The sequence below is a fragment of the Brachyistius frenatus genome, unplaced genomic scaffold (genome assembly GCF_029030835.1).
Source record: "Brachyistius frenatus isolate BFR_SWC_R1_liver_20210118 unplaced genomic scaffold, ASM2903083v1 Contig_124, whole genome shotgun sequence".
In the NCBI taxonomy this organism is placed as follows: domain Eukaryota; kingdom Metazoa; phylum Chordata; class Actinopteri; family Embiotocidae; genus Brachyistius; species Brachyistius frenatus.
In genome coordinates this window covers 1-22,115 of record NW_027210723.1, presented here as the reverse complement: position 1 = coordinate 22,115, position 22,115 = coordinate 1, and the positions used below count along the sequence as shown (strand labels likewise).

Genomic DNA, 22,115 nt, shown 5'->3' with positions numbered 1-22,115 from the left:
TCGTCAGAGAACGTAGGGAGGAGAACACAGCTATAATTGGGCTGTTAGAGCCCTTTGGGTGGCAGAGATCCTCTGAGCACCGAGCTCTGCTGGCACACAGTGGTGGATTTACTCAATTACATCTTACAAATGACACCTGCTGTGAGTGTTGTTAAAGAGAAATTGAGGCAGTTGGTCTAAGGTGCCAGCATCAGGGATCCTGAGAAAGATAAAGAAAGAAAAAATAAAGTCCTTTTTAAAAAGGTTTTGTACAAAAATGTACAGGGAAATGTTATCATTTTTCTCTTGGATAAAAGGCAGCTACTCTTACTTTTGTGAATGAGGAGAGGTGTTTTTTTACCTCAAATTTATCTTATTTCTGATTTTTTTTTTGCGAGCTAGTGGTTTGCCATATTCAGACAACAGCAATATGTCAGTTTTCATTTTACCATTTTCCCTCAGCAAAATTATATTTAGACTTCATAATCTTTGGCGCATCCATCTGGAAGAATCATCCAGTTTAAATCTATAGTTGGTGCTTTAAAACACACTTGATCATACATGTCAGGTGTTAACCATTTCTGTAACATACATAATAGTGGGGAGGGTGTTCCAGCTATCAGGGGAGGGCCCAAAGATAAATCCTGAAAATGCTAAGAGACATGCTTTTTAAAAGTAAAAACAAAAGGTTTAACCATCTAACACTTTAAATAAAGCCTATTGAGCAGAGGTTTGTTCAAAAGAAAGATTCAATTTTAAAGCATTGGAATCTTATTTGCTACAGCAGCTCAAACTCTGGCTTGTACAAGAGCAATCCATGCAGTCTCTCACCCATTCAGAGCCAAACGTCAAGCTGCTTTCCATCCTCATCCACACATCCTACATGTAAAGAATTTCAACCACAGTTCAGAGGAGCTGTTGGCATGCTCAACACATTCTGACACATTTGTGGCTGTAACTAATTGTGTGTGAGCATTTATTTCTGTGCGCGGTCTTGATAAGAGTGAAGTTAGCTAGCAAGTGTTAATGATACTCACCACACTCAGACAGATGGACTAAATGTTAATATGTCCAACCTCTGCCAAACACAAAATAATTCCACTTTAGCAAATTTCCTGCTGCACAACAGTCACATTAAATCTCTATAAATTGTGGCCAAGTGACAGACCTTTTGGAGGGTTTTCCAAATCTTTGATCACTAAATCCTGGAAGAAGCAGTCAGTGACACTTGACAACCAGTCCCAGCAGACAAACAAACACAGGGAGAGACATCTGAAAGAGAAAATAAAACAACTGTAAACATGAAGTATGAACTGCTGTAGTTATAAATGTTTTTTATAATCTTTTCATCCAACAAAACACCCGAAGACCTCCTTACATTGACAGAAAAGGCCTTTTTCTTGTCTTTATGGTAAAATCAAATAGACAGATTTATTATGTGAAAGATACCAAAAACCTCCAGAGTTTCTAAAAAAAATAATAGGGGATCATAAAACTCCATTTCCAAAAATGTTGGGATGCTGTGTAAAATCTACATAAAAGAAAACAGAATTTGATGGTTTGCAAATCTTGTCAACCCATATTTAATTGAAAATAGAAAAAGGACAACATCAAATGTTAAAACTGAACATTTGTATTGTTGGCAATCTCATTTTAAATGGACTTGGGCAAAGTGTAAAACTGTCCTGTGCTCTGACAAATCAAAATTTTAAAATTTAGAAAAATCATGGACACCACATCCTCTCGCCTCTCGAGAGGGACCACCCAGCTTGTTATTAGCGCACAGTTTGAAAGCCAGTAGCTGTGATAGTATGAGGGTGAATAAGTGCACATGCCTTGGGTATTTTGCACATCTGGGAAGGCACCATTAATGCTTACTGCTATGTAGAGGTTTTAGAGCAACATATGCAGCCATCCAGACAACATCTCTTTCAGGGTAGGCTTTCCGTATTTCAGCAAGACAAATGCCAAACTGCATTCTGCACGTATTACAGCAGTATGACTAAACTGGCCTGCCTGCAGTCCAGACCTGTCACCCATCAAAAATATTTGGAGTATCATGAAATGAAAAATACGAGAAGAGACCCTGAACCGTTTGGCAACAGAAATCCTATTTCAGGCAAAAATGGGACATTTCACTTTCAAAACTACAGTGTAAAAAACTTGGCTCAGGTTTTTCACAAAGAAGGAGCCCCAACACATACATTTTTCCTTCCCTATGTTGGATGTTTTTCTCCCTTTAAAGAGAAGTTTTATTTCCCTCCTAGCTTATGTGGGAATTGTTGAATTGTTGGGTTTCTCTAAATAATATCTTAAAGTTCTGCTGTAAGGACTTTGATGTGTTAAGTGCCATGAAATAACCTGTGTTGTGATTTGGTGCTATATAAATTATATAATTGATTTGAATTAAATTGAATAAGTGGTTGTAGGCCAATTTAGTTTTGTTTAAATACTTATTGCGGAGTGTAAAAGTGTAAAGCATCAGCTGCTTAAGGCATGATTGGATAAGTGCAAGAGTGTTGAATAAAGTGCAAAACCAAAACTAAAGAGCAGTTGTTACCATGACGAGGTGAAAGTGCAGAGCTGCCCTGCAAGAGAGAGAGAGCAGTTCAAGAAAACTTGCTCTTGTAGACATAACTTCACCCACTTCACAGGTGCAGCTGATTCTCCTGATGACACACCCAGGCTGTAGCCAGGAGGAACCAGGGCTGAGCAGCACAGGAAACTAGGTGGGCCGTCACACCAGCAGCTGTCTCCTCAGTTCCTGAACGTTTACAGAATGTTGTTAAAGAAGAGGTTATGCAACACAGTGGCAAACATGCCCCTTTCCCAACTCTTTTTTTCAAATGTGTTGCTGCCATTAAATTAAAAATAAGTGTTTAAAAAAATAAAATAAAATGATAATAAATTCAGAGTTTCAACATTTGATGTTGTCTTTAGTCTATTTTCAATGAAATATTGGTTTACAGCATTTGCAAATCTTCATATTCTGTTTTTATTTACATTTTGCACAGTGTCCCAGCTTTTTTTGGAAAAGGGGTTGTAGCATTGTATCATTTGCAATACATTGTTCAGCTATATGTACAATAATCCAGTATTGTACTGTATATAAGAGTACTTTATGTACTGTGCCTTTCAATACAAAATACAGTTTTTGCCTGCAACATCCTGGAATGTGGAAATATTTTTTTAGATAGTCTTAATCAAAACTTGAATGAATGTTTTTGGTTTGACTATCTGATTTATGTTTTTCAACCAATAGTTCAAAGGCTCCACCTTTACTTTAAAAAAGGTGTCACTTTTGTTACCACCACCACCACCACTACAAATACTTTAACTAAAATATTAATGAGAACAAACTAAATTGCAGTTGAGCCTTAACATTATATGCAATAGAGCAATGACATAATTATCATACAGTATCTATCCATATTTGAAGATATCTCATTTGTTTAGTCCAGTTGATATCATAGTCTATCAAAAATACATACCATCCTCAGATGTGATGTGAACCAATCAAGAGGAGACTACTGTGTGCAAGAACTGCTTATACTGAGGTGTGCACCCCTGCATATCTTTATTAGTAATATTTGAATAGTGATGCAACTTTCATCAAGTATTTGTTTTAAAGTGGGGAAGAGCATCAGGTGTGCGGATAATGTTGATATACTGAAGGAACAGAGTGTTCAGAGACCGACAAACCTGTTTTTACTGATATCATCCTACAACAGGTACTGATTGATGCACTAAATCATTACACTTATACTTACAAGATACGACAGTAAAGCTACCTACCGCTTTGAATTATGTTTTTAAATGTATTTCTTATTTGCTCCTCGATCCGTTTGACACCTCCGGGGCTGCAGGTGAAATGATGAGATTAAGACGTGCATATACGTCATGAGAATGCATCTAATAATACATTAATTTAATGAAATACACACATGCATTTGTCCGATCTTCCTGTGCACTTTATGGAAAGGTGATATTATAAGGTGATACTAAGATTTTCAATTGCGGCTACATTCACACAATCGGCGATTTAAAAAAAAAAAAAAAAAATTTGCCCATTCTTCCATCATTTAGCAGCTGCAGATGTGCTGCTTTCAGTGTGGATTATGTGTTTAACTTCATTAAAGTTTTTTTTTAAGATTATAGCTTGCTCTTCGTTTTTAAAGTATGTCATTGCGCCGTCAGTACACTCCTCCATGTTTGTGATTGGCCAGATGCAGCAAACACCTCCTCCTTTGTGTGAACGCACTCAGAGCCGAAAGCAGAAAATAAAAATGTTTTTTCTCATCTGTAAACTTTTATTGTTGAGCCAAGAGGCAGCGAGAGATTATTTGCACTGAAATAAGGCCACGCATTGTAAACAGTTATAGTTTGGATCAGCAATGCCGAAGTAAACAGTCAACTTTTGAAACTTTGTCAACCGACAAAAGTCAGTGTTTGTATTGCACAATAGAGGAAAACCCAACATTACGTTTCTACAATCATTGCACAACACTGGACAACAAAATCCAGAGATTTTTTTTGTCCCACAAGTAGAACTTGTAATACTTTTTACGTTGAATTTGTTTCTCTTTGTAGCATTTTTCTATTGGGCATAGTTTTTTAAATGACAGAGTATATTTTGTAGTCATTATTACGGCTGTTGTTACTCTTAAAATATGTAGAAACTTTTCTAAAATGTACAACTGTATTTTGTTCACCTATCTTTGTCCACAGGAACATCCCTCTTTAGTGTCCAGTCTGCCAACATACTGTAGAGGGGCTCCTCTTTCCTTGGTACTAGTATACTGGAACAAAAACACTACAGGTGATAAACTAATTCTAAAAAAAACTTGTTTGGATTCAGCATTCAAAAATATATGTCGATTTTTTTCATGGGACCAAATCTCTGTCAACCGATGTAATTAACAAATTAAATGAAATGTTCATACATATGGTGGAGCTGAACTGTGCATGTAGGAAGCTAATATCCCAAAGGTGACTTTAGCAAATACAAAAGCTGTAGGGTTCACTTTAGTCTGACTAAAGTGGAAGAAATAGTTGAACATTTATTTTCTATGCGAGTGAAACGGGGCTCTTTTCTCAGAGAGCATGAAGTATTAGCTCTGTTGCACATCAAAAGAAAGAAAGAAAGGCTACTTTGGTAGAATTTACCAAAAGTGTCTAATCTCTTTGTAGCAAAGCAACATGTGAACTGTCGACTCCCAAAAACAGACAACTACAATATCAACTGGCATTACAGCTTCTTAAAGCCTGATCTGTTTTCCTCTGTAAATAGCAAGTGAATCCACGACCCAAACCAACAGTGAAACGTAAACATCCCCAAAGTGGAAGCTGAAAGTGATAACAGTGATTATTTAAAGGCAAATAAAAATGTCCGTACCTGCTTCTCTTAGCCCCATAATTAAACCCATTTCTTTGTTTATCTTTGGCAGAGTGCAAATATGTTTAAAGGGACTGCATAGCATTTTGGGAAATACATGTATTTGTTTTCTGATAATTGTCTTTAGGAAATATGAAGCTACAGTTTGCAGCTGGTTAGCTGGGCTCTGTCCAAAGGTACAAGTTTTCAGCACCTCTAGAGCTTGCTAATTTACACAAATTCAATTTGTTGGATATAAAGTGATACAAGAGGTTATGTACTAAAACATTTTTTGGGTGGGAGCAAATTTCCTGCAGTCTTTGTTCAGATTAATAAAATATTTAGAGGTGTTGGTACTGTAGGTGGATTAGGCAAAGTTTATCCCCCTGTTTCCAGCGTTTGTGCTCAGCTAAGATACCCACTGCTGGCTGTAGTTCCACATATGGCACTCAGTCATAAGAGTGGTGCTATGTTCCCATGTACTGTAACTATCTGCATACAAAAAAATGTATTTCCCAAACAGTAAAGTTATTGCTTAAAACATGTCATTAGACAAAAAAAATAAAGGTCATGTTTTTTGTTTTTTTTACAAATGAGCAAAAAAAACTTGCACATAATAAATTAAAGAAATTCTCATTGAGGCATTAATATTACAGTCTATGCACATTGAATCCGCTGATCTTAAAGAATTCTTTATCCAATCAGAGTTTTCATGAAGGCAGGTTTGCTGAAGGGCCAGTGATACTGGTTGGGAACAGGTCCGTTCACGTTGCACTCAAAGAAGGAGAACATGGGGAACCAAATGCGTGCTCTTCGGCTATGTTGGTAGGCGCGAGTGTTGGCTAAGGTGTGGTAGTAGAGGAAGAGGCGGGTGGTGATGTAGAAGGCGATAAACACGTCGATGGAGTAGTGCTCGTGAGCTGCCAGGATGAAGAAAATCCCAAACAGGTTTAACACCCAGGAGATGGTGTGGATCAGATTCCAGGAACGTGGAGTGTCTGCAATTGAAAGAAATCATTATAAGTCAAGTCAGGTGAAAATCTGTAATTAACGTGTATCCAAAGCCTGATTTATTTTCTTCTCTTTTGCTATAGACCTTCAAAAACTCGCCCAACTGTTTCACTGGGTGACTCTGTTGCTACTCTTGTGGCTGTAAAACAGTGGCTACGTAGTGGATAGATGAAATAAAAAGCACCACAGCGCCTGCAAAAAGACTCGTTTCAGTATCAGAATTTGATCTCTTTGGTCCAATTATATCTGGGAAGTCTAGAAGAGCCGCATGACTACATTAATTCACTCCCGTTCAAGTTACCATTGAGCTACACCCATAGAGCATGGCTAGCATGCATTCATCCAACCACCACGAGATGTCTCACCAGACGGCAGATTTAAATACTCATACAACACTGCGAGAACTTGGCAAGGGCTTGAATGTAATAGACCTTCATTTAAATTCTGTACAGCGTGTTCAACTAAGGTAATTTATTCTGTCATTGAAGGCCAACAAAAGAATGACCACTCACATTCAGTCACAAAGAAGTTGAGCAGTGTGATGACAACCGTGTGACCACTGAACATGTAGTCGCCACAGGTTTGGACGCCTGTCAGAGTCATTCCAAATCCAGTCCAGATAGCCAGGGCCCTCTGTATCTTTCCCCAACTATCCCCATATGTCTGCAAGACACAAAAAAACCCATCTGTAATCAGTAATGCAGTGTGAATCACAGCGTCAGCTGTACATCAGTTATCACAGCAATAATGCAAAGTCGGGCACTGTACTATAACATAACTGAGAATTACAGATTACTCCAGACTGATAAATGACGTTATCTTATCTTGAAATAATCTCATCTGCGCTTCCCACCTTACTCGCACATTTCAGGTGCTGCCCAGGCACAGAGAGCGAGGTGACAAACATGGTGCAGCATCGGAGCAAAAACACTGTTCCCATCAAAGAACACAGCCTTCGGAAGAGGATGGATCTGAAATACACACAAAAGAGTATGAAGGCTGAAAACTACATCTTGTACATCTACCAGTGTGATGTCAGGGGAAACAGCTGGAACTGTGGGCTACCTGTGCTTGTGAAGGAGCAGGATCAACAGCAACATGTAGCACAAGATGACGCCACAAGCTTCCGCCATTGCAAAAGCCCAAGGGATTCTGGGAACACTGTCACGGTACAAAAATGTATGTATCAGTGTGTAGATTAGATAAGTGCAGGAGGATCTGTACATGAACTATGGAGTTGAAGTTGCTCAACAATGTCTTCATGTAGGTATATACTGATTATCAGTGCAAAATACACAAGATACAAGGTTTATACCTGTCTAGGAAGATATCAGGCAGTGGTGGGTATGTCCTCATGTCCGGGACACGCTCATGCACGATAACCATGACAAAAGACGTGAATCCAAACACAAAAAATACATATATGCAACTCATGACTGTCTTCCACACTTCTGGGTCCAATCTACCCGCCAAGTGCTGCCTACACCTCCCGTTGGAGTGTGTGTGACACAGCAGTGGTCCTGAGCTGTATCCAGACCTGTCACCATTCCTGTGCCGCAGTTCAGTCCCATTACACAAGCGATCACCTCCATTATACCTCCTGTCGGCTCTGTCACAGCTCCACTCGACCCCTGCAGCACCCAGCGGGAGGCCTGCAGGAAGACTGTCTGAAGGCCGGAGACCCAGGTCCTCCAGCTGGGCCTGGTTTTGTCTCTGGAGCCGGCGGAGGGCTATGGCCAGCCTTTTGATGTCTCCCAGCACAGTGAGGCCCAGCGGAGGACCCCGAAGGTCGGCCTCAGTCAGAGCCAGCAGGCTGGGGCCGTCTAGGCGGTGGTCTGTGCACAGTAACTCCACATACTGCCCGAAACCTTCTTCCTGCAGCCACTGGGCCACCTGCTTACAGCTCCAGGCGATCACACTGTCTTCTGACAGTGCCATGCTGCTGCAGAAACACACAAACACTGTTAAGTCATGTAGAGCTTCATGAAGATGAAAATAACTGAGATGGTAAAGTACGCAACTCAAGATTTTAGAAGCAACCAGAGACAAAGAAATATCATGAGAAAGCTAATAAGCATACACAGTGATACTCTGACTGATCAAAGGCTGATGAAACAATTCTGTGATAATTATGTGCCTCTTCATCCTCCACTGTGTTTTCATCACTTGATTCAATTACTGTCTCTGTCACTTTCAGTCCTATTGTCTAGAAAGCAAAACTGTCTGGAACTCACCTATTCAAATAACTACTCAATTTGCTTCTTTTTCATCACAACCACTTAGCCTACTTTTTGAATGAGCAAGGGCTGCAATTATATTAACAACTCTGCTGAATATTCTCCAATCTATTCATCAACAAAATGTTAGAAAATAGGGAAGAAAAACTAAACATCTTCATCACATCACATTTTCCATTGTCTTGATTTACATTAACAGTCTAAAACCCAAAGATTCAGTTCACAGCAAAACAAGGTTTATCCTCACATTGCAAAAAAGACCGCAACTATGTTTAAAAAAGGACTCAAGTGATTAATCGATTATCAAGACAGTTGAATGAACTAATGGCCTCATTGTTTCAGCTCTAAAATGAGCAACACTGTCATTTGTCTGTATGTAGCTCACTCTACGCAACTAAACCAGAGAAAATATCTATGTTGAACCTTCAGTCTCTCGTAAAATAAGTCATTTGAAGCGCACCTTGTGCTCTGGGAAACTGTGACTGGTGTGTTTCACAATTGACACATTTAATAGTCATTTTAACAATTAATTGCAAGTGAAAATAATCAATAATAATAGTCTCAAATGATATATTGTTATACAGCGAGAGTTTCAATCAATATAGCTAATCAGGATACAGTCAGTGTAGAGTTAATCTGCTGTGGGCGGACTGCTTGTGCTCGTATTCTGTGACTCAGCAGCACCTCACAATGAAGGCTACTTAGTGCTATTATATAATCTGAGTTCATGTCAGTGACCGTACAGCAGAGCAGCGACTCACATTATGAGTACACACCGACACCCTGTTCCACATAAAGCAGGCCTATGTTTTATGTGTCAACTCAAAACAAGGAACAGGAATTCAACTGCAGTGTCCCTGTCCTCTCTGCTCCGGCAGTGTTGTTTCAGTATAATCAAGAAAACAGTGAATCACTAACCCTCCTCTCCTCCTCACAGTTTCGGTTGCAGATGAATACATCTTTGGCACTTTTTTATTTTTTTCTCGCTCCTGCCCTTCGGCCTTCTGATAAGCTCACCGTGGTGCTACTCGCCCTGAACACCCAACTGCTCCAAAGGTCTGCAAGACTCAGCCAACATGACTGCACTACTGTTTAATACTGAAAGTGAGCGATAGCCTTTATGCTGATTGGAAACCAGATACAGACCTAAAATTGCCTGAGTAAGGAGCTTCCTGCTGTCAGTAATGCACAAGACATCACTGGCTTTTAAACAGCTAGTAGTCCTATCAAGTTAGACTGTTACAATTAAGTATCAATAAATGGTTACGATTACTTTCATTTTGGACTAACCTGTTGATTACTTTCTCAATTAATCGATTATTGATTTGGTCTGGAAAACTTCTTGCAGCTCAAGGTGGCCCAAGCTCAAGGTCTTTAAATTTGACTTCATGTCCAACCAACGCTTGATGTCAAACAAGAATAGCAGCTAGTTGTCACGGAGCTTATTGACTGAATGATTAAATGATTGATCATTTAGCAGATGGACAGAAAATGTATTGGCAACAATTCTCATCATGGAATAATTTAGTTTTTCAAGCAGAAATGTAAAATATTTGGTTGATTTTCTGATGTTTTACAGAACAAACAATTAATAAATAAAAAATAGAATCTGCAGATTATTTGATAATGACAATATTTGTTAGCTGCACCCCAAAATTTTACACTTTAAAAGCTGGAACCATCAAATGTTTGACAGTTTTGCTTGACAAATGAGTTCAACCATTTTCCATTAATTTACTAATCAATTAACTGTTTAAGCTCTTTTTAAAAATATTGTCAATGCTGCAAGAATTTTTAACATTTACAAAACAATTAGATAGCTTGTATTGTGATCATTAAGGTTTTATTAGAGTTGAATCTTTTTTAATTTGTCATTCTGGCATTACCGAGCTGCTGTTTTCTTGACTGTCACCTATAGATTAACAGCCATGCCCAATATGACATCACATCACATCACTGATTCGATCGTAGTCATTGAAAACAATCAGTAAATCCAGGTTGATAATGCAAGGTCACACTGACGATTTATCAAACTCATCTGTTGACCTGAGCAGTATTAAATAATTACATTTCTAAAACCTGAAGTAACTCACCGTGGTAGCTGCTGCTTTGCTCCCTCTATTAGAAATAAGTTATTTTTAACTAGCCTCCAGATTTTACTGCCAACATCCTGCAGCTTCTGTGGCCCATGGCTTTACTTGGGATTCATAAGTGCCTTGTCAGCTTGTCTGGCTGGCTTACAGTGAGTCACAGTGAGCAGTGACACGCAGCTGTGAGAGAGAAAAGCCCTTCAGTGTGTGTGAGACAGAGACAGTCTGACAAAGGGCTCATAGTCTGTTCACCACCGGGGAACAATGTAACATCAAACTAAAACATTTCAGCATCAGTTCAACTGTACATACATCATATTTTCATGGCAGTGAGGACACGTCCTAACATTATTTCATTTATGTAAACAACAAGCAGAAGGGTTCATGATCAAATCAGAACAAGCAAGTCACAGGAAATTCATTTTGTTGTTTCAAACTCACTTTTAAAGCTCAAACTAAACAGAAATCGTCTCTCTTACCATAGAGCCGCTGTCACTGTGCCATCAGAGGGCGTGGATGAGCTGTCTGTTTGCTTCTCCTTCTGTAAGGGAATTTCATGGCCAACATGCTTCTGACAACTAGGCAACACCAAACAGGAAGTGACAAGAATGAACAACACCAGTAAAGAAGAGCTGGTGGTTTCATGCAGGGCTGCTGCTGAGAGCACGCTGACATCTGCTGGTCACACTCAGGAGAAACCTGGATGACAGCTAGTGTTTCTCCAGAGCTGAGAAGCACACATATTTCATGATTTAGTTTGAATTTGAGAAGACGAGCGCGTGTCGTAGTTGTAAACACGAGAGTTCGAGCCAGTGCCAAAGTGCACCACCTGTTTTTGACAGTCAGAGGCTGAAATAGGATCAAAGCAGCAGACAGAGAGACAGCTTCATTTAGTTTTAAGGAAAGAACAGGACAGTATACAGGCTCAGCAATGGCCGACAGAAAGTCATCATCGGGTGCTGTAGCAGGGGTGAAATGTGATACACAAGATTCAGAGCAGAAAATTGTGAGTGGCACAGACCAAGAGGAAGAGGAAAAGCACACTTGTGCGACAGGGGATTCAAAGAGGACGTGGGAGATCCCGTCTCTCCAGGAGCTGGAGGAGGTTTTATACTCAGCTCCACGCTCCTGTCGCCATGGAGACGAGGTGTGGTCAAACCTGTTTCTGGGGGACATGTGAGTGTCATGTGCTGCATTTAAAGTTCCCGTCTGGATTATCATTAATGTATTATGTTTGTTTTTTTTTGTGTCAGGTCTATGTCTCGTGACAAGTTTGGGCTCTGGCAGCTGGGCATCACTCACGTGCTGAACGCCTCGCACGGGAAACTCTGCTGTAAAGGCAGTGAGGATTCCTATGGAACCACAGTGAAATACTACGGAGTCCCAGCCAACGACCTGCCGACCTTTGACCTTTCGCCTTTTTTCTACCCTGCATCTGAGTTCATTCACCAGGCCCTGTCATCAGGAGGTACTGTAAACTGCCACACAGGTTTTCGGAAATGATGATCTGTAGCCTACTTTCAGTATCTTTGTTCTGTTCTGTTTGTCGTATGATTCTCAGGGAAAGTTTTTGTGCACTGTGCTGTGGGTGTGAGTCGTTCAGCTGCGTTGGTCCTGGCCTACCTGATGATTCACCATCACCTCGGTCTGCTGTCCTCTGTGCGCTGTGTGCAACAAAGGCGCTGGATTTTCCCAAACAGAGGCTTTCTGCGACAGCTGATAGTCCTGGACCGAAAACTGCAGGACGAAGGGTTACACAAAGAAAGGAAAAACCATGAAAATAAATCCATTTAAACTGTCCTTGCTCAGTTATGTCAAAAAGTTCAGACTGTCTCCATTTCATTTACTATATGTATTAACTACAGTGTTCAGCTCTGTCCACCCCCCTCCCTTGTGATGTGACCTCAGTGGTGACAGACAGTTCCTGTCTTCCCCCCCCCCTCCGGTTTTGTTTTTGCATCAGTGAATACACCAATCAATGCAACAGCAACATTAAATAATTCCGCATCCAGTGAGAGACAGCCCACTGAACACAGAGAGCTAATTTGGGAGGCCATGCAGCATTCAAACGGCCACCTGCTCATGCCTCTCACTGAGCTGTAGACCCTGGCTGTGGAGGGACGGAGGGCACAGACGGCGGCGAGCAGCAGCGCGGGGGTCTGCTGAAGGTGCACTCTGTGTCCAGGTGGAGAATGTCAGGGAGCAGCCAGCTACAGGACCTGGTGCTCATTAAAGAGCTGGAGCTCATCTTGGATTCCTGCTCACTGGAGCTCACAACAATGGATGAAGTCTGGCCCAACCTCTACATAGGAAATGTGTGAGTGTGAGATCTTCCTGAGCTCTGCAGCAGAAGAATTCCTCCGTTTTATTTACTTTTTTAAGAGCAGAACTTGTGTAACTGGATACACTTTACTTTAAGTCGCTCTATTTAGCATTTAAAAGCACTGTTTAAACATTTATAAAAAAGCTTGTAACACCTAATGGAACTATAAGCAAATATACAGGACTTTAAAGTGTTTCTACTGTAATTTACTGTATTTGTTAACAGTTATAAGGTCTCCTTTAAGACCTATTTTAAATTAATATTAGGGTGTTTTACTATACTGTCATTCATCATCTGTGTCTATGTCAGCCTGCACTTATTGCCCACATATATATATCTGAATACATAACTAAACACTTATGTTATATAATTAGATATATAATATATCTAATTATAAGTTATCTTTCATCTATCCATCTTATAAAGGCTAAAAAGTGTGACTTATCATTTTGTGAGCCTGTTTTTTAAACGTTCTCTTTATTTTCTATGTATTTGTCTTTTGTGTGTGTGTTCTCCAGGGCTGTAGCACAAAATAGAAAGAGGTTACATAAGCTGAGCATCACTCATGTCCTGAATGCAGCGCACTCCAAGCAGGGCAGCATCGGTGACCAGAGTTTTTACGGGAACACCTGTGTTTACTTTGGCATCCCAGCAGAGGACTCAGACCACTTTGACCTCAGTCAGTACTTCAAATCTGCTGCTGACTTTATACACAAAGCCCTGAAGAGCAAAGATGGTAAAGTGAATGTGACAATCAGTGTCACGTCCAACTTTAGAGTTGTTTCTTTCTTCATAGCTGTCTCCATTGTCTCAGTTTCCCTTCATGTTTTTCATCCTGCTTCACAGGAAAAGTGCTGGTGCACTGCATCATGGGCATGAGTCGATCGGCCACTTTGGTGCTGGCATACTTGATGCTGCGGCAGCGTCTCTCTCTGAGAGACGCTCTGAGGCATGTCGTCCAAAAACGAGCCATTTACCCCAACCGGAACTTTCTGTCCATGCTCCTCAAGCTGGACGAACAGCTGATACGAAAAAGGCGGTTGTGTCCTCTCCTCTGACCTCCCTCTTTCTTTCTTTCCTTCGTTTTATTAGCCATTAGTCACCTCAAGACCTCTCCTCGTGTTACACACCACTCTCATCAGTATTTTCTTGTAAATACTGATTTGTCATTCTGTGTTGGATGCACTAACAGGTGTGAGTCTCAAGTAATGTTTAAATTCCATAATTTTTCATTTGAGTGTTTCCTTGCACAAGTTTAACATCTGGGCACAGCAGCACTGCTCGTGTTGTGATTTTGTATTATTGTAAATATAGTAAGTACAGTGATATTAGTGTGTCACATTTCTCTGGATTTGTCTTTCATATTCAAACTGTAAAGGTTGTGTGTTTGTTATCAGTCATGCTCACAGGCTTTGTAAATACAGATTTATGATTGTCGTTCTATCCATTAAAGACAATTTATTATATATCATTGGTGTTTTGATGTTTTGGCTGGTTCAATTTAAAATGAGTAAAACTAAATGCTATTTAAATGTGATTTAAATGTATGCACATCACACCTTAATCCTTAATTACTATTGACTTATTGTTATAAAAGCATTTGATTGCCATATATTTTCAAAATTACATCTCCACATAAACAGAAAACAGGCTGGATAGTTTCAGCTTTCTAAATGGATTTCAACATGCACTACTAAAACCAAGGGACATATAAATACACTAAATATTAAACTGATGGTTAAACAAAATGATGTTATGACTGAGCTACAAAGAAAATTTAAATAAATAAAAATGGTCATTATTGAGTTTTAAATTATTTAAAGTTCATAGTAAAAGAAATGTAGTACAATGATTTCTTAAAGATTGTAGCTGATGTCATGTTACCTCACTGTTTGTTTTTTTCTTCTTTTTCCAAAATGCAAAGAGCAGAACCTACTTTTTTTTATTATTTGTAATTCAATGTGAACACAATAAATGCAGCTGAAGTTAACAAGTCACTGGTGAATGTAATTCCCAGCTTTGATCGTGTCTCTTAAAGGAGCAGAGCAGCAGGCGTTACTCTGGGTAGCAACACCGTGCTGCATTATGTAACAATCTGCAGACACCGTGGAAAAAGTATGCTCGTGTTAAAATTCACAGGATTGTGCCACATTGTTGTCCATAAGAATGAGGACATGAAGTCAAAATGGACTCAATATGTTTCAAAGTGCCTGAACGGCTGATGACTCCCGTCTACAGGACGGTTCTGTCACTAATGAGTGTATGATTACAGAGTTATAAAAGGAAACAGGCTACAGTTGTGTGAGGGTGTTTATAGAGAAATAAGAGTGGGCACATTAAAGGAGAAGGGTCTCTACTGCCTTGAGGTGAGGTAACGAATAAAATTCAGGGTGGGAACAGGCTAGTTTGAGGATCTTTCAGATTACTGTCAACACTGGTTTTACTAATTGAGGATGATTCTGAGAAAAGATTACAGATTTTTTTTTTTTTTTTTTTTACACATAGTGAAGAGTAAGTAAAAGGTCCTTGTGTGTGTCTATTTGTGTGCCGCTACAGTATGTCTCTTCGGGACCCTCCGTATGAACCTCCCTCTGTCTCAGAGCTACAGGAGTTCCTGCTGGCCAACAGACGACCGACTGGACATGTCAATCAAGTCTGGCCCAACCTTTACATAGGCAACGAGTAGGTACACACACAATAGCACGCACACATCTATAGACACATCCCTGACCCATGCAGGAGTGAATGTGTGGTTTTGTTTCAGGGTGGCGGCTCGTGACAAGGGCACTCTCCACAGTCTGGGCATTACTCACATTGTGAACACTGCTCACGGACCCCCCAACCCCGGCCCCGGCCCCTGTTTCTACGTGAACACCGGCCCACGTTTCTACAGAGACATGACAGTGGACTATTATGGGGTGGAGGCGGATGATGCAATTGAGTTCATTCTCAGTCCTTTCTTCTATCCAACAGCTCGATACATCAGAGCCGCACTGGCCATTGGAGGCAAGTCAGCACTCTGTGTTATCTCCCGGTGGTTGATTACATTTAAACTCAGTGACCACTTTATTAGGCACAGCTGCACAATCTAATCAAACCCAGGCTAACTTTTATGGAGCCTGTTTTTGTTGATGTGCTAATTCATATGTTTCAACATTGAGGTCAAAGTTTCAAATGTTTTGCACCCTCATAAAGGTGAAGGACAAAAATAAAATTTAAGCATCTTTCATTATTTGATTCTGTCACAAAATTAATAATATTAACTGAATGGAATTTACATATTTCTGAAACATAATAAAACTGCTAAAGAAAGAAAATGTATGTATTGGATTGTCCAGATGTACCAAATCTAACAGACAGTGCGTGTTTATGTTTCTGCATATTTGGTGCTAAAGGTAACAGAAAATGTGTATGTACCTGCAGGACGGGTGTTCGTACACTGTCTGATGGGTGTGAGTCGCTCTGCAACCTTAGTGCTGGCCTTCCTGATGATTGTTGAGGGCCTGAAGCTGCAGGAGGCAGTGGCTGCCGTCAGGCTGCACAGAGACATCTGTCCTAACCAGGGCTTCCTGCAGCAGCTCCGCAGCCTCGACATGAGCCTGGAGAGGGAGAGGAGGAGACAGCGTCAGGCCCAAACACTGTAATGACACACTCAGACACACAAAGCTATAAACATCAGCATATGCACACAGACACGCACATCTTTATCGCTACAGAGGTCAGTTAGCCCAGCAGGAGGAAACACCATCTCTGACAGAGCTGAGGAAAATACTCTGGACAAACAGGAAGCCAGTGACACCTGTCAATCAAGTCTGGCCAAACCTTTACGTTGGAGATGAGTGAGTAGAAAAAAGCTCATTCATCACCGTGCTGCAAAAATATATTCCAAATAAAATCAGCTTGTATGTAGTGTGTGTCTGCAGGTCTGTGGCACGAGATAAAGCCACACTGTCATCTCTGGGTGTTACTCATATACTGAACGCTGCGGCGGGCCGACACCGGATCAACACAGGTCAGCAGTTCTACGGGGACCTTGAAGTGGAGTACCTCGGTGTTGAAGCTGCAGACCATCCAGAGTTTAACTTCCAACCTTTCTTCGACTCTGCTGCACAGTTCATAGACAGGGCTCTAAAGAAAAATGGTCAGTGTGACAATGTAAGAGCATAATTCAATCCGTAGTTCATAAACAGCAGAATAAAGTGAATGCACTTTTTAAGAAGATAAAAACACAAACATGTCTAAAACACAAATCAAACCTATCGAAGTACTTCACAGATACTTTAACTTTATTTAAACATGTTAGAGAATTACAGAGGGCCATACACAATGTTGAAATGTGACTACTAACCATCTCACTTATTCAGAGCATTCATATGTACAGATTAATGGTGATAAACAGAGCAATCCCATCACTTAACATGGGACTGCTGATGAATTATAGAGCCTCTTCTTGTAATGTAATGTCCCTACTGGTAAGCGGTATACTAGTTAGATAAAGTAAGTAGTAAATATGACCATTCTTATGCTGCATGTTTTAAAGTCTGAAAACTTGGATTATAACTTTGAGAACTATGAGTAGAAATCACAGTGTTTGGTTGATTCAACTACGCTAGAGGCAATAAATACAATATTTTTAATGGCCTATGATTTGATTTTGTCTGTATCTTAAGCAGTAGTGGAGCGCTGGTTTGAAAAACTGCAGCCAATTAAGGGGAGCCAAAAATAATCTATTTATACCTTCAGATCTGCTTTAAAAATGACTTTCCAACCTCTTTATTTATGAGATCTGCATATATAAAATATATAAACACAGACTTTACATTGAACATTTATAGAACAAAATGATATGTACTGATTAAAGTGTCTTTCAGGGACAGTGTTTGTCCATTGTGCCATGGGTGTCAGTCGCTCTGGAGCGCTGGTTTTGGCGTACTTGATGATCTGCCACGGCCTGTCGTTGGTGGAGGCCATCATCGCTGTGCGTCTGAACCGAGACATTGGACCCAACTCTGGATTTCTGGAGCAGCTCAGGCAGCTGGAGCTGTGTCTCAATCCACAGAGCAGACAGATCTCAGAGGAGGACAGAGCTGACACGTCCTAATAATAAACACAACCAAGGAACATGTCATTTCACTTCTTGCCACCTATTTTAAATGAATTCATGTTTCCTCTTAAGACAATTAAAACTGGAAGAATAGAAATGTCATTTGTGAGTCATCTGTTGTGAGAAAGTCTTGTAGGTGATCACTGCTCCAACAACAATCAGTAAAATACAAGAATGCTTGAAGTTTTATGTGTCCAGAAATAACTGCACTGACAAACTGGTCCTCGCGCTCAAATCACATTAGGAGAGCAATGAGAAAGCATCTATGTGTGTGTGTGTGTGTGTGTGTGTGTGTGTGTGTGTGTGTGTGTGTGTGTGTGTGTGTGTGTGTGTGTGTGTGTGTGTGTGTGTGTGTGTGTGTGTGTGTGTGTGTGTGTGTGTGTGTCACGTTGTAGAGGTCAGGTGTTGTAGCCGAGCTGCCTAAAAATATCATCTTAAACACAGCGCCTGTGAGAGCAGTTACCATTCCAGATCTGTATTTCAGTCGTCGAGCTTCCTGCAGAGGAAGGTTTGTGTTGATACACACACATGCACACATACTAACGCACACAGACATAAGATTAAGGTCTGTAATCCTGCTCAGTGACGGATTTTTAACAGGTAGGTAATTTTTGTTTCTCTCATAGTGAATGTTTATTTTTTTGTAGTTCTCTTTAAAAGGCCAGTACAGTACAAGTAATTCAGACACCCGAAGTCTCATGGACAGGTTCAGTTCACAGTACTGTTTTACTAAAAACTAATTTAAGAGAGATGTGCATGAACATTAATAATGTGTAAAGAATAAAAGTGCAGCAGAACAATGAAATTGAACTGCTGAAGACCTGAATAATCCGGCAAACGAGCACAATGTTATGAATTTGTTAGGGGCTATAAAGTAAAGGATTTAATGGCGACTTATGTATTTTAAAATAAAATAAATAAATTGATGAGAATAGATGAATTCACACCTTGTAAATTGTGGGATTTGTTGATAGATTTCTTTAAAAGTAGAACAAATTTAAATTCAAATAACTTCTATAACTTCTTTCATATTTATTTTTGTTTTATCAACTGCTTCCTGATGCCTCATGTACTATTCTCTTTTGATTTATCATTAATATTTTAAATCTGTCATTATTTAGGTGACATTTGTTGAAACAGATCTGTACTGATCAAGTCATCTAACAATAACTCTTACTGTGTAAGTGTAACTCTGTGCACCGGAGTTAAAAACTCAGCAAATTGCATTGCAATTTTTGAGAAAATCCTGGAGGGGCTGTTAATTGTAAGCTTCCTATTTATTTTCCCTGCAAAAATTGATCTGCAAGTTATATATCTAAAACAATTTAATCCGTCAGAGGTAAAATAGTATTGTTTCATTCATGTTGTATGTGTAAATCTGTAAATGAATATATCAATGTAAAATGTTTTTACTTTTTAAAAGCAAAGTCAGTGAAATGCATTATAACCACTTGTATATAGCTCCCTAGATCCTCCATGCTTCGGCCATACGTGGTAAAACACTGTATAGGGCTGCAATTAGCATTTATTTGAATTGCCGATTTACAGTATCTACGACAAATTGTATTGATTGTTTGATCTAAAATAATATAACGCGAGAACAACTGCCTCTGCCAACGAGTCAAGAAAAGTTGGAATAATTGATCCTAATGGACATTTGTGTGAAATGTTGTCACAACTAGGATATGAATTAACATGTTATGTCATATAGTGACCTTTGACCTTTGTATACCTAAATCTAATCAATTCATCCTTGACTCCAAGTGAACGCTTTGGCCCAAATGTAATAAAGTTCCATCAAAGTGTTCCTGATATGTCTTAATTTACTTAAAATTTCCTTTTTTGTGTAAAAAAATTCTGCTTCTAAAACTAAGAAAAACAACAGAGTGGTTCATGTGCAGGAGGCTGGAACCCCTGTGTTCATTATTGCCTAAACATGACTCAAATGATTAATCATTTGTAGAAATAACTGCAGATAAGTTTTCTGTTGATCAACTAATCGCCCAATTGACTACGGTTAACACCTATACACCAGACTAATCGGTGTATATATATTACAGCTCTGCAGCTGGGGAGCAGATCACAACATGACATCTATTTTGTTTTTGACCGAGCTCAGCGATGTGTGTGTTTTCTGGATGGCAGGGGTGAGACATGTCCTCCTGTGCGGTGAAGTCAAAATGTAAGAACCCCTACGCAGCAGTGCAGGTGGACCCAGACAGTGATTACATCACACCGGGAACATTAGACCTGGAGCAGATGTTCTGGACTGGAAATTCAGTTCAGTATACTCATGTTAACCTGGTGTGGCCCAATATCTACATCGGAGATGAGTGAGTGAATCCGCACCACCCAGAGACCTTTAAATTAGTGAGATGTGTCAAAGTTCATAATAACAGCTTCTGTGTGTTTCGCATTTAGTATGTGTGTGTGTGTTTTATGAACACAGGAAAACTGCTCTGGAGCGGCCGGGATTGAAGGATCTGGGTGTTACACACATCCTGAATGCAGCAGAGGGAAAGTGTAACAATGTGCTGACTGGGGCTGATTACTACAGTGACATGGGCATCCAGTACTACGGTGTAGAGGCTGATGACAAACCCATCTTCAATATCTCCCAGTACTTCTGCCCAGCAGCGCATTTCATCCATGGGGCCCTCGGTCACCCACAGAGTAAGTCCTGCAGGAGACAGAGAGACAGTGTGTGTGTTTTTGTGCCAAACCCTTTAACTGAGATCATTCTGTGTTTGTGACGAATCCATCTTTCTCTAGACAAGGTGCTGGTGCACTGTGTGATGGGTCGGAGCAGGTCAGCATCTCTGGTCTTGGCATACCTGATGATGAAACACAGCTTAACTGTGGTGGACGCTATTGAGCATGTGCGACAGCACCGCTGCATCCTGCCCAATCACGGCTTCCTCAAACAACTCAGGGTCCTTGACATCGCTCTGCAAGAGGAGAAGCTGAGAGAAAAAAGAGAGATTCAAAACCAATAGCACAAAAAAAAAAAAAAAATACTATGTTTCCATATACTTACAATTTTCCTCTGATTTTATCCAGTGCCCTAAAAATGTACATCTTTTTAAATCATTATCAGCAAAAGCTGTTTTGTATTTCATTACTGTGTCATGTCAGTCTCGTAAAGTTCGCCAATGCTGCTGTCGGTAAGAAAATGGACAGATATGCTCTTGCTCAGTCACTGTTAGTATATTTGTGGGAGCTTGGTGTTGCATCATATTTTGCGAGCACTTTGGGTTAATTTTGAAACTATTGGAGCAGCCTTGAACCAATCACCATGGAACACCATATATACACAGAGACCAACACTAGTCTGCCCTTCAGTGGCTGAGCGAACATTAATGCAAACAGGGTTTCCAGACTATAATCACAGCGAAGAAAACAAAGACTGTAAGTAATAGTCTGGTTGGTTCTGATTTGAAGAGGCTTGTTTTATTATCCTGAAAATAAAACATACAGATGTACGCATTTTTTTTTTTTTTGGGGGGGGGGGGGGGGGGGACTTTATTTTCATTTTCCAAATTGAGAAAAAGAAATTCAACATCAGGAACATACAGAACACAATCAGAACACTTGTGAACACTTGTAAAAAAATACCTCAAATATCCTTTCCCAGTAGCTAGTTGTATGTAATATATATAGATATATACTGTACTGTATACACTGTATATAATGTGCATTTTATATTTATATTTAATATTTTTTACTGCTATTTTACTGCTATTTTATTGCTTTTCTATTATTCTATTATTATCTTATTACTTCTGTATGCTGCTGCAGCGAAAAAAAAATTCCCCTCGGGGATTAATAAAGTAACTACCTAACCTAGTAAGAGCGGAGCATGTCCAAAACGTGTGCCCGACCGATGCTGGACTGCGAGAACATCTCAGGCAGCTAACAAAGTTTTCAGTCCTAAAGTTGGATTAACATAAACCACAAAACCCTTATAGTTTAGTTGCACCATCCTCTAACGCCCCCT

The 22,115-nt window shown here is 39.9% G+C and overlaps 5 protein-coding genes across 12 annotated transcripts; 4 read left to right on the top strand and 1 right to left on the bottom strand.

The window, feature by feature from the left end:
- Positions 1-4,268: 4,268 nt before the first annotated feature.
- LOC138629971 (sphingomyelin synthase-related protein 1-like) lies at positions 4,269-11,249 on the bottom strand. 4 transcript variants are annotated; one of them, XM_069714019.1, is made up of 7 exons: positions 11,171-11,249; positions 10,695-10,871; positions 7,680-8,306; positions 7,430-7,525; positions 7,218-7,335; positions 6,877-7,027; positions 4,269-6,351 (listed from the first exon to the last, which is right to left on the bottom strand). In XM_069714019.1, the coding sequence occupies exons 3-7, from the start codon at positions 8,300-8,302 to the stop codon at positions 6,047-6,049; spliced, it is 1,293 nt and encodes a 430-aa protein (XP_069570120.1). In that variant the 5' UTR covers positions 8,303-8,306; positions 10,695-10,871; positions 11,171-11,249; the 3' UTR covers positions 4,269-6,046. The 4 variants fall into 4 exon arrangements, with proteins under 4 accessions (XP_069570120.1, XP_069570121.1, XP_069570119.1 ...); XM_069714020.1 differs by having other exon boundaries at positions 7,680-8,303; XM_069714018.1 differs by lacking the exon at positions 10,695-10,871 and having other exon boundaries at positions 11,171-11,233.
- Positions 11,250-11,509: 260 nt separating this feature from the next.
- Positions 11,510-12,506, top strand: LOC138629976 (dual specificity protein phosphatase 13A-like). Its single transcript, XM_069714026.1, has 3 exons — positions 11,510-11,867; positions 11,945-12,159; positions 12,253-12,506. Exons 1-3 carry the CDS (start codon positions 11,623-11,625, stop codon positions 12,483-12,485), a joined length of 693 nt encoding a protein of 230 aa, XP_069570127.1. The 5' UTR covers positions 11,510-11,622; the 3' UTR covers positions 12,486-12,506.
- Positions 12,507-12,882: 376 nt separating this feature from the next.
- On the top strand, positions 12,883-14,465 carry LOC138629977 (dual specificity protein phosphatase 13A-like). Its single transcript, XM_069714027.1, has 3 exons — positions 12,883-13,008; positions 13,533-13,750; positions 13,861-14,465. Exons 1-3 carry the CDS (start codon positions 12,884-12,886, stop codon positions 14,070-14,072), a joined length of 555 nt encoding a protein of 184 aa, XP_069570128.1. The 5' UTR covers position 12,883; the 3' UTR covers positions 14,073-14,465.
- An 889-nt stretch (positions 14,466-15,354) lies between these two features.
- Positions 15,355-17,846, top strand: LOC138629946 (dual specificity protein phosphatase 13B-like). Of its 3 annotated transcripts, none has more exons than XR_011311602.1 (5): positions 15,355-15,380; positions 15,571-15,696; positions 15,779-16,020; positions 16,438-16,853; positions 17,027-17,846. XR_011311602.1 is itself a non-coding variant. In XM_069713948.1 (4 exons), exons 2-4 carry the CDS (start codon positions 15,572-15,574, stop codon positions 16,656-16,658), a joined length of 588 nt encoding a protein of 195 aa, XP_069570049.1. In that variant the 5' UTR covers positions 15,355-15,380; position 15,571; the 3' UTR covers positions 16,659-17,846. The 3 variants fall into 3 exon arrangements, 1 of the variants encoding a protein (XP_069570049.1); XR_011311601.1 differs by having other exon boundaries at positions 16,938-17,846; XM_069713948.1 differs by having other exon boundaries at positions 16,438-17,846.
- A 725-nt stretch (positions 17,847-18,571) lies between these two features.
- On the top strand, positions 18,572-21,220 carry LOC138629943 (dual specificity phosphatase 29-like). Of its 3 annotated transcripts, none has more exons than XM_069713944.1 (4): positions 18,572-18,626; positions 20,264-20,451; positions 20,568-20,791; positions 20,891-21,220. In XM_069713944.1, exons 2-4 carry the CDS (start codon positions 20,273-20,275, stop codon positions 21,112-21,114), a joined length of 627 nt encoding a protein of 208 aa, XP_069570045.1. In that variant the 5' UTR covers positions 18,572-18,626; positions 20,264-20,272; the 3' UTR covers positions 21,115-21,220. The 3 variants fall into 3 exon arrangements, with proteins under 3 accessions (XP_069570045.1, XP_069570043.1, XP_069570044.1); XM_069713942.1 differs by having other exon boundaries at positions 18,574-18,718; XM_069713943.1 differs by having other exon boundaries at positions 18,574-18,718; positions 20,238-20,451.
- Positions 21,221-22,115: the final 895 nt, after the last annotated feature.

Coding starts and splice junctions, on each gene's coding strand:
- LOC138629971 (XM_069714019.1), bottom strand. CDS start 8,302: ATGGCACTGTCAGAAGACAGTGTGATCGCCTGGAGCTGTAAGCAGGTG. Junction 7,028..7,217: donor ACCTGAAATGTGCGAGTAAG/GTGGGAAGCGCA, acceptor TGTGTCTTGCAG/ACATATGGGGATAGTTGGGG. Junction 6,352..6,876: donor CAACTTCTTTGTGACTGAAT/GTGAGTGGTCAT, acceptor TTTCAATTGCAG/ACACTCCACGTTCCTGGAAT.
- LOC138629976 (XM_069714026.1), top strand. CDS start 11,623: ATGGCCGACAGAAAGTCATCATCGGGTGCTGTAGCAGGGGTGAAATGT. Junction 11,868..11,944: donor AACCTGTTTCTGGGGGACAT/GTGAGTGTCATG, acceptor TTTTTGTGTCAG/GTCTATGTCTCGTGACAAGT. Junction 12,160..12,252: donor CCAGGCCCTGTCATCAGGAG/GTACTGTAAACT, acceptor TATGATTCTCAG/GGAAAGTTTTTGTGCACTGT.
- LOC138629977 (XM_069714027.1), top strand. CDS start 12,884: ATGTCAGGGAGCAGCCAGCTACAGGACCTGGTGCTCATTAAAGAGCTG. Junction 13,009..13,532: donor AACCTCTACATAGGAAATGT/GTGAGTGTGAGA, acceptor TGTGTTCTCCAG/GGCTGTAGCACAAAATAGAA. Junction 13,751..13,860: donor AGCCCTGAAGAGCAAAGATG/GTAAAGTGAATG, acceptor CCTGCTTCACAG/GAAAAGTGCTGGTGCACTGC.
- LOC138629946 (XM_069713948.1), top strand. CDS start 15,572: ATGTCTCTTCGGGACCCTCCGTATGAACCTCCCTCTGTCTCAGAGCTA. Junction 15,697..15,778: donor AACCTTTACATAGGCAACGA/GTAGGTACACAC, acceptor GTTTTGTTTCAG/GGTGGCGGCTCGTGACAAGG. Junction 16,021..16,437: donor AGCCGCACTGGCCATTGGAG/GCAAGTCAGCAC, acceptor ATGTACCTGCAG/GACGGGTGTTCGTACACTGT.
- LOC138629943 (XM_069713944.1), top strand. CDS start 20,273: ATGTCCTCCTGTGCGGTGAAGTCAAAATGTAAGAACCCCTACGCAGCA. Junction 20,452..20,567: donor AATATCTACATCGGAGATGA/GTGAGTGAATCC, acceptor TTATGAACACAG/GAAAACTGCTCTGGAGCGGC. Junction 20,792..20,890: donor GGCCCTCGGTCACCCACAGA/GTAAGTCCTGCA, acceptor ATCTTTCTCTAG/ACAAGGTGCTGGTGCACTGT.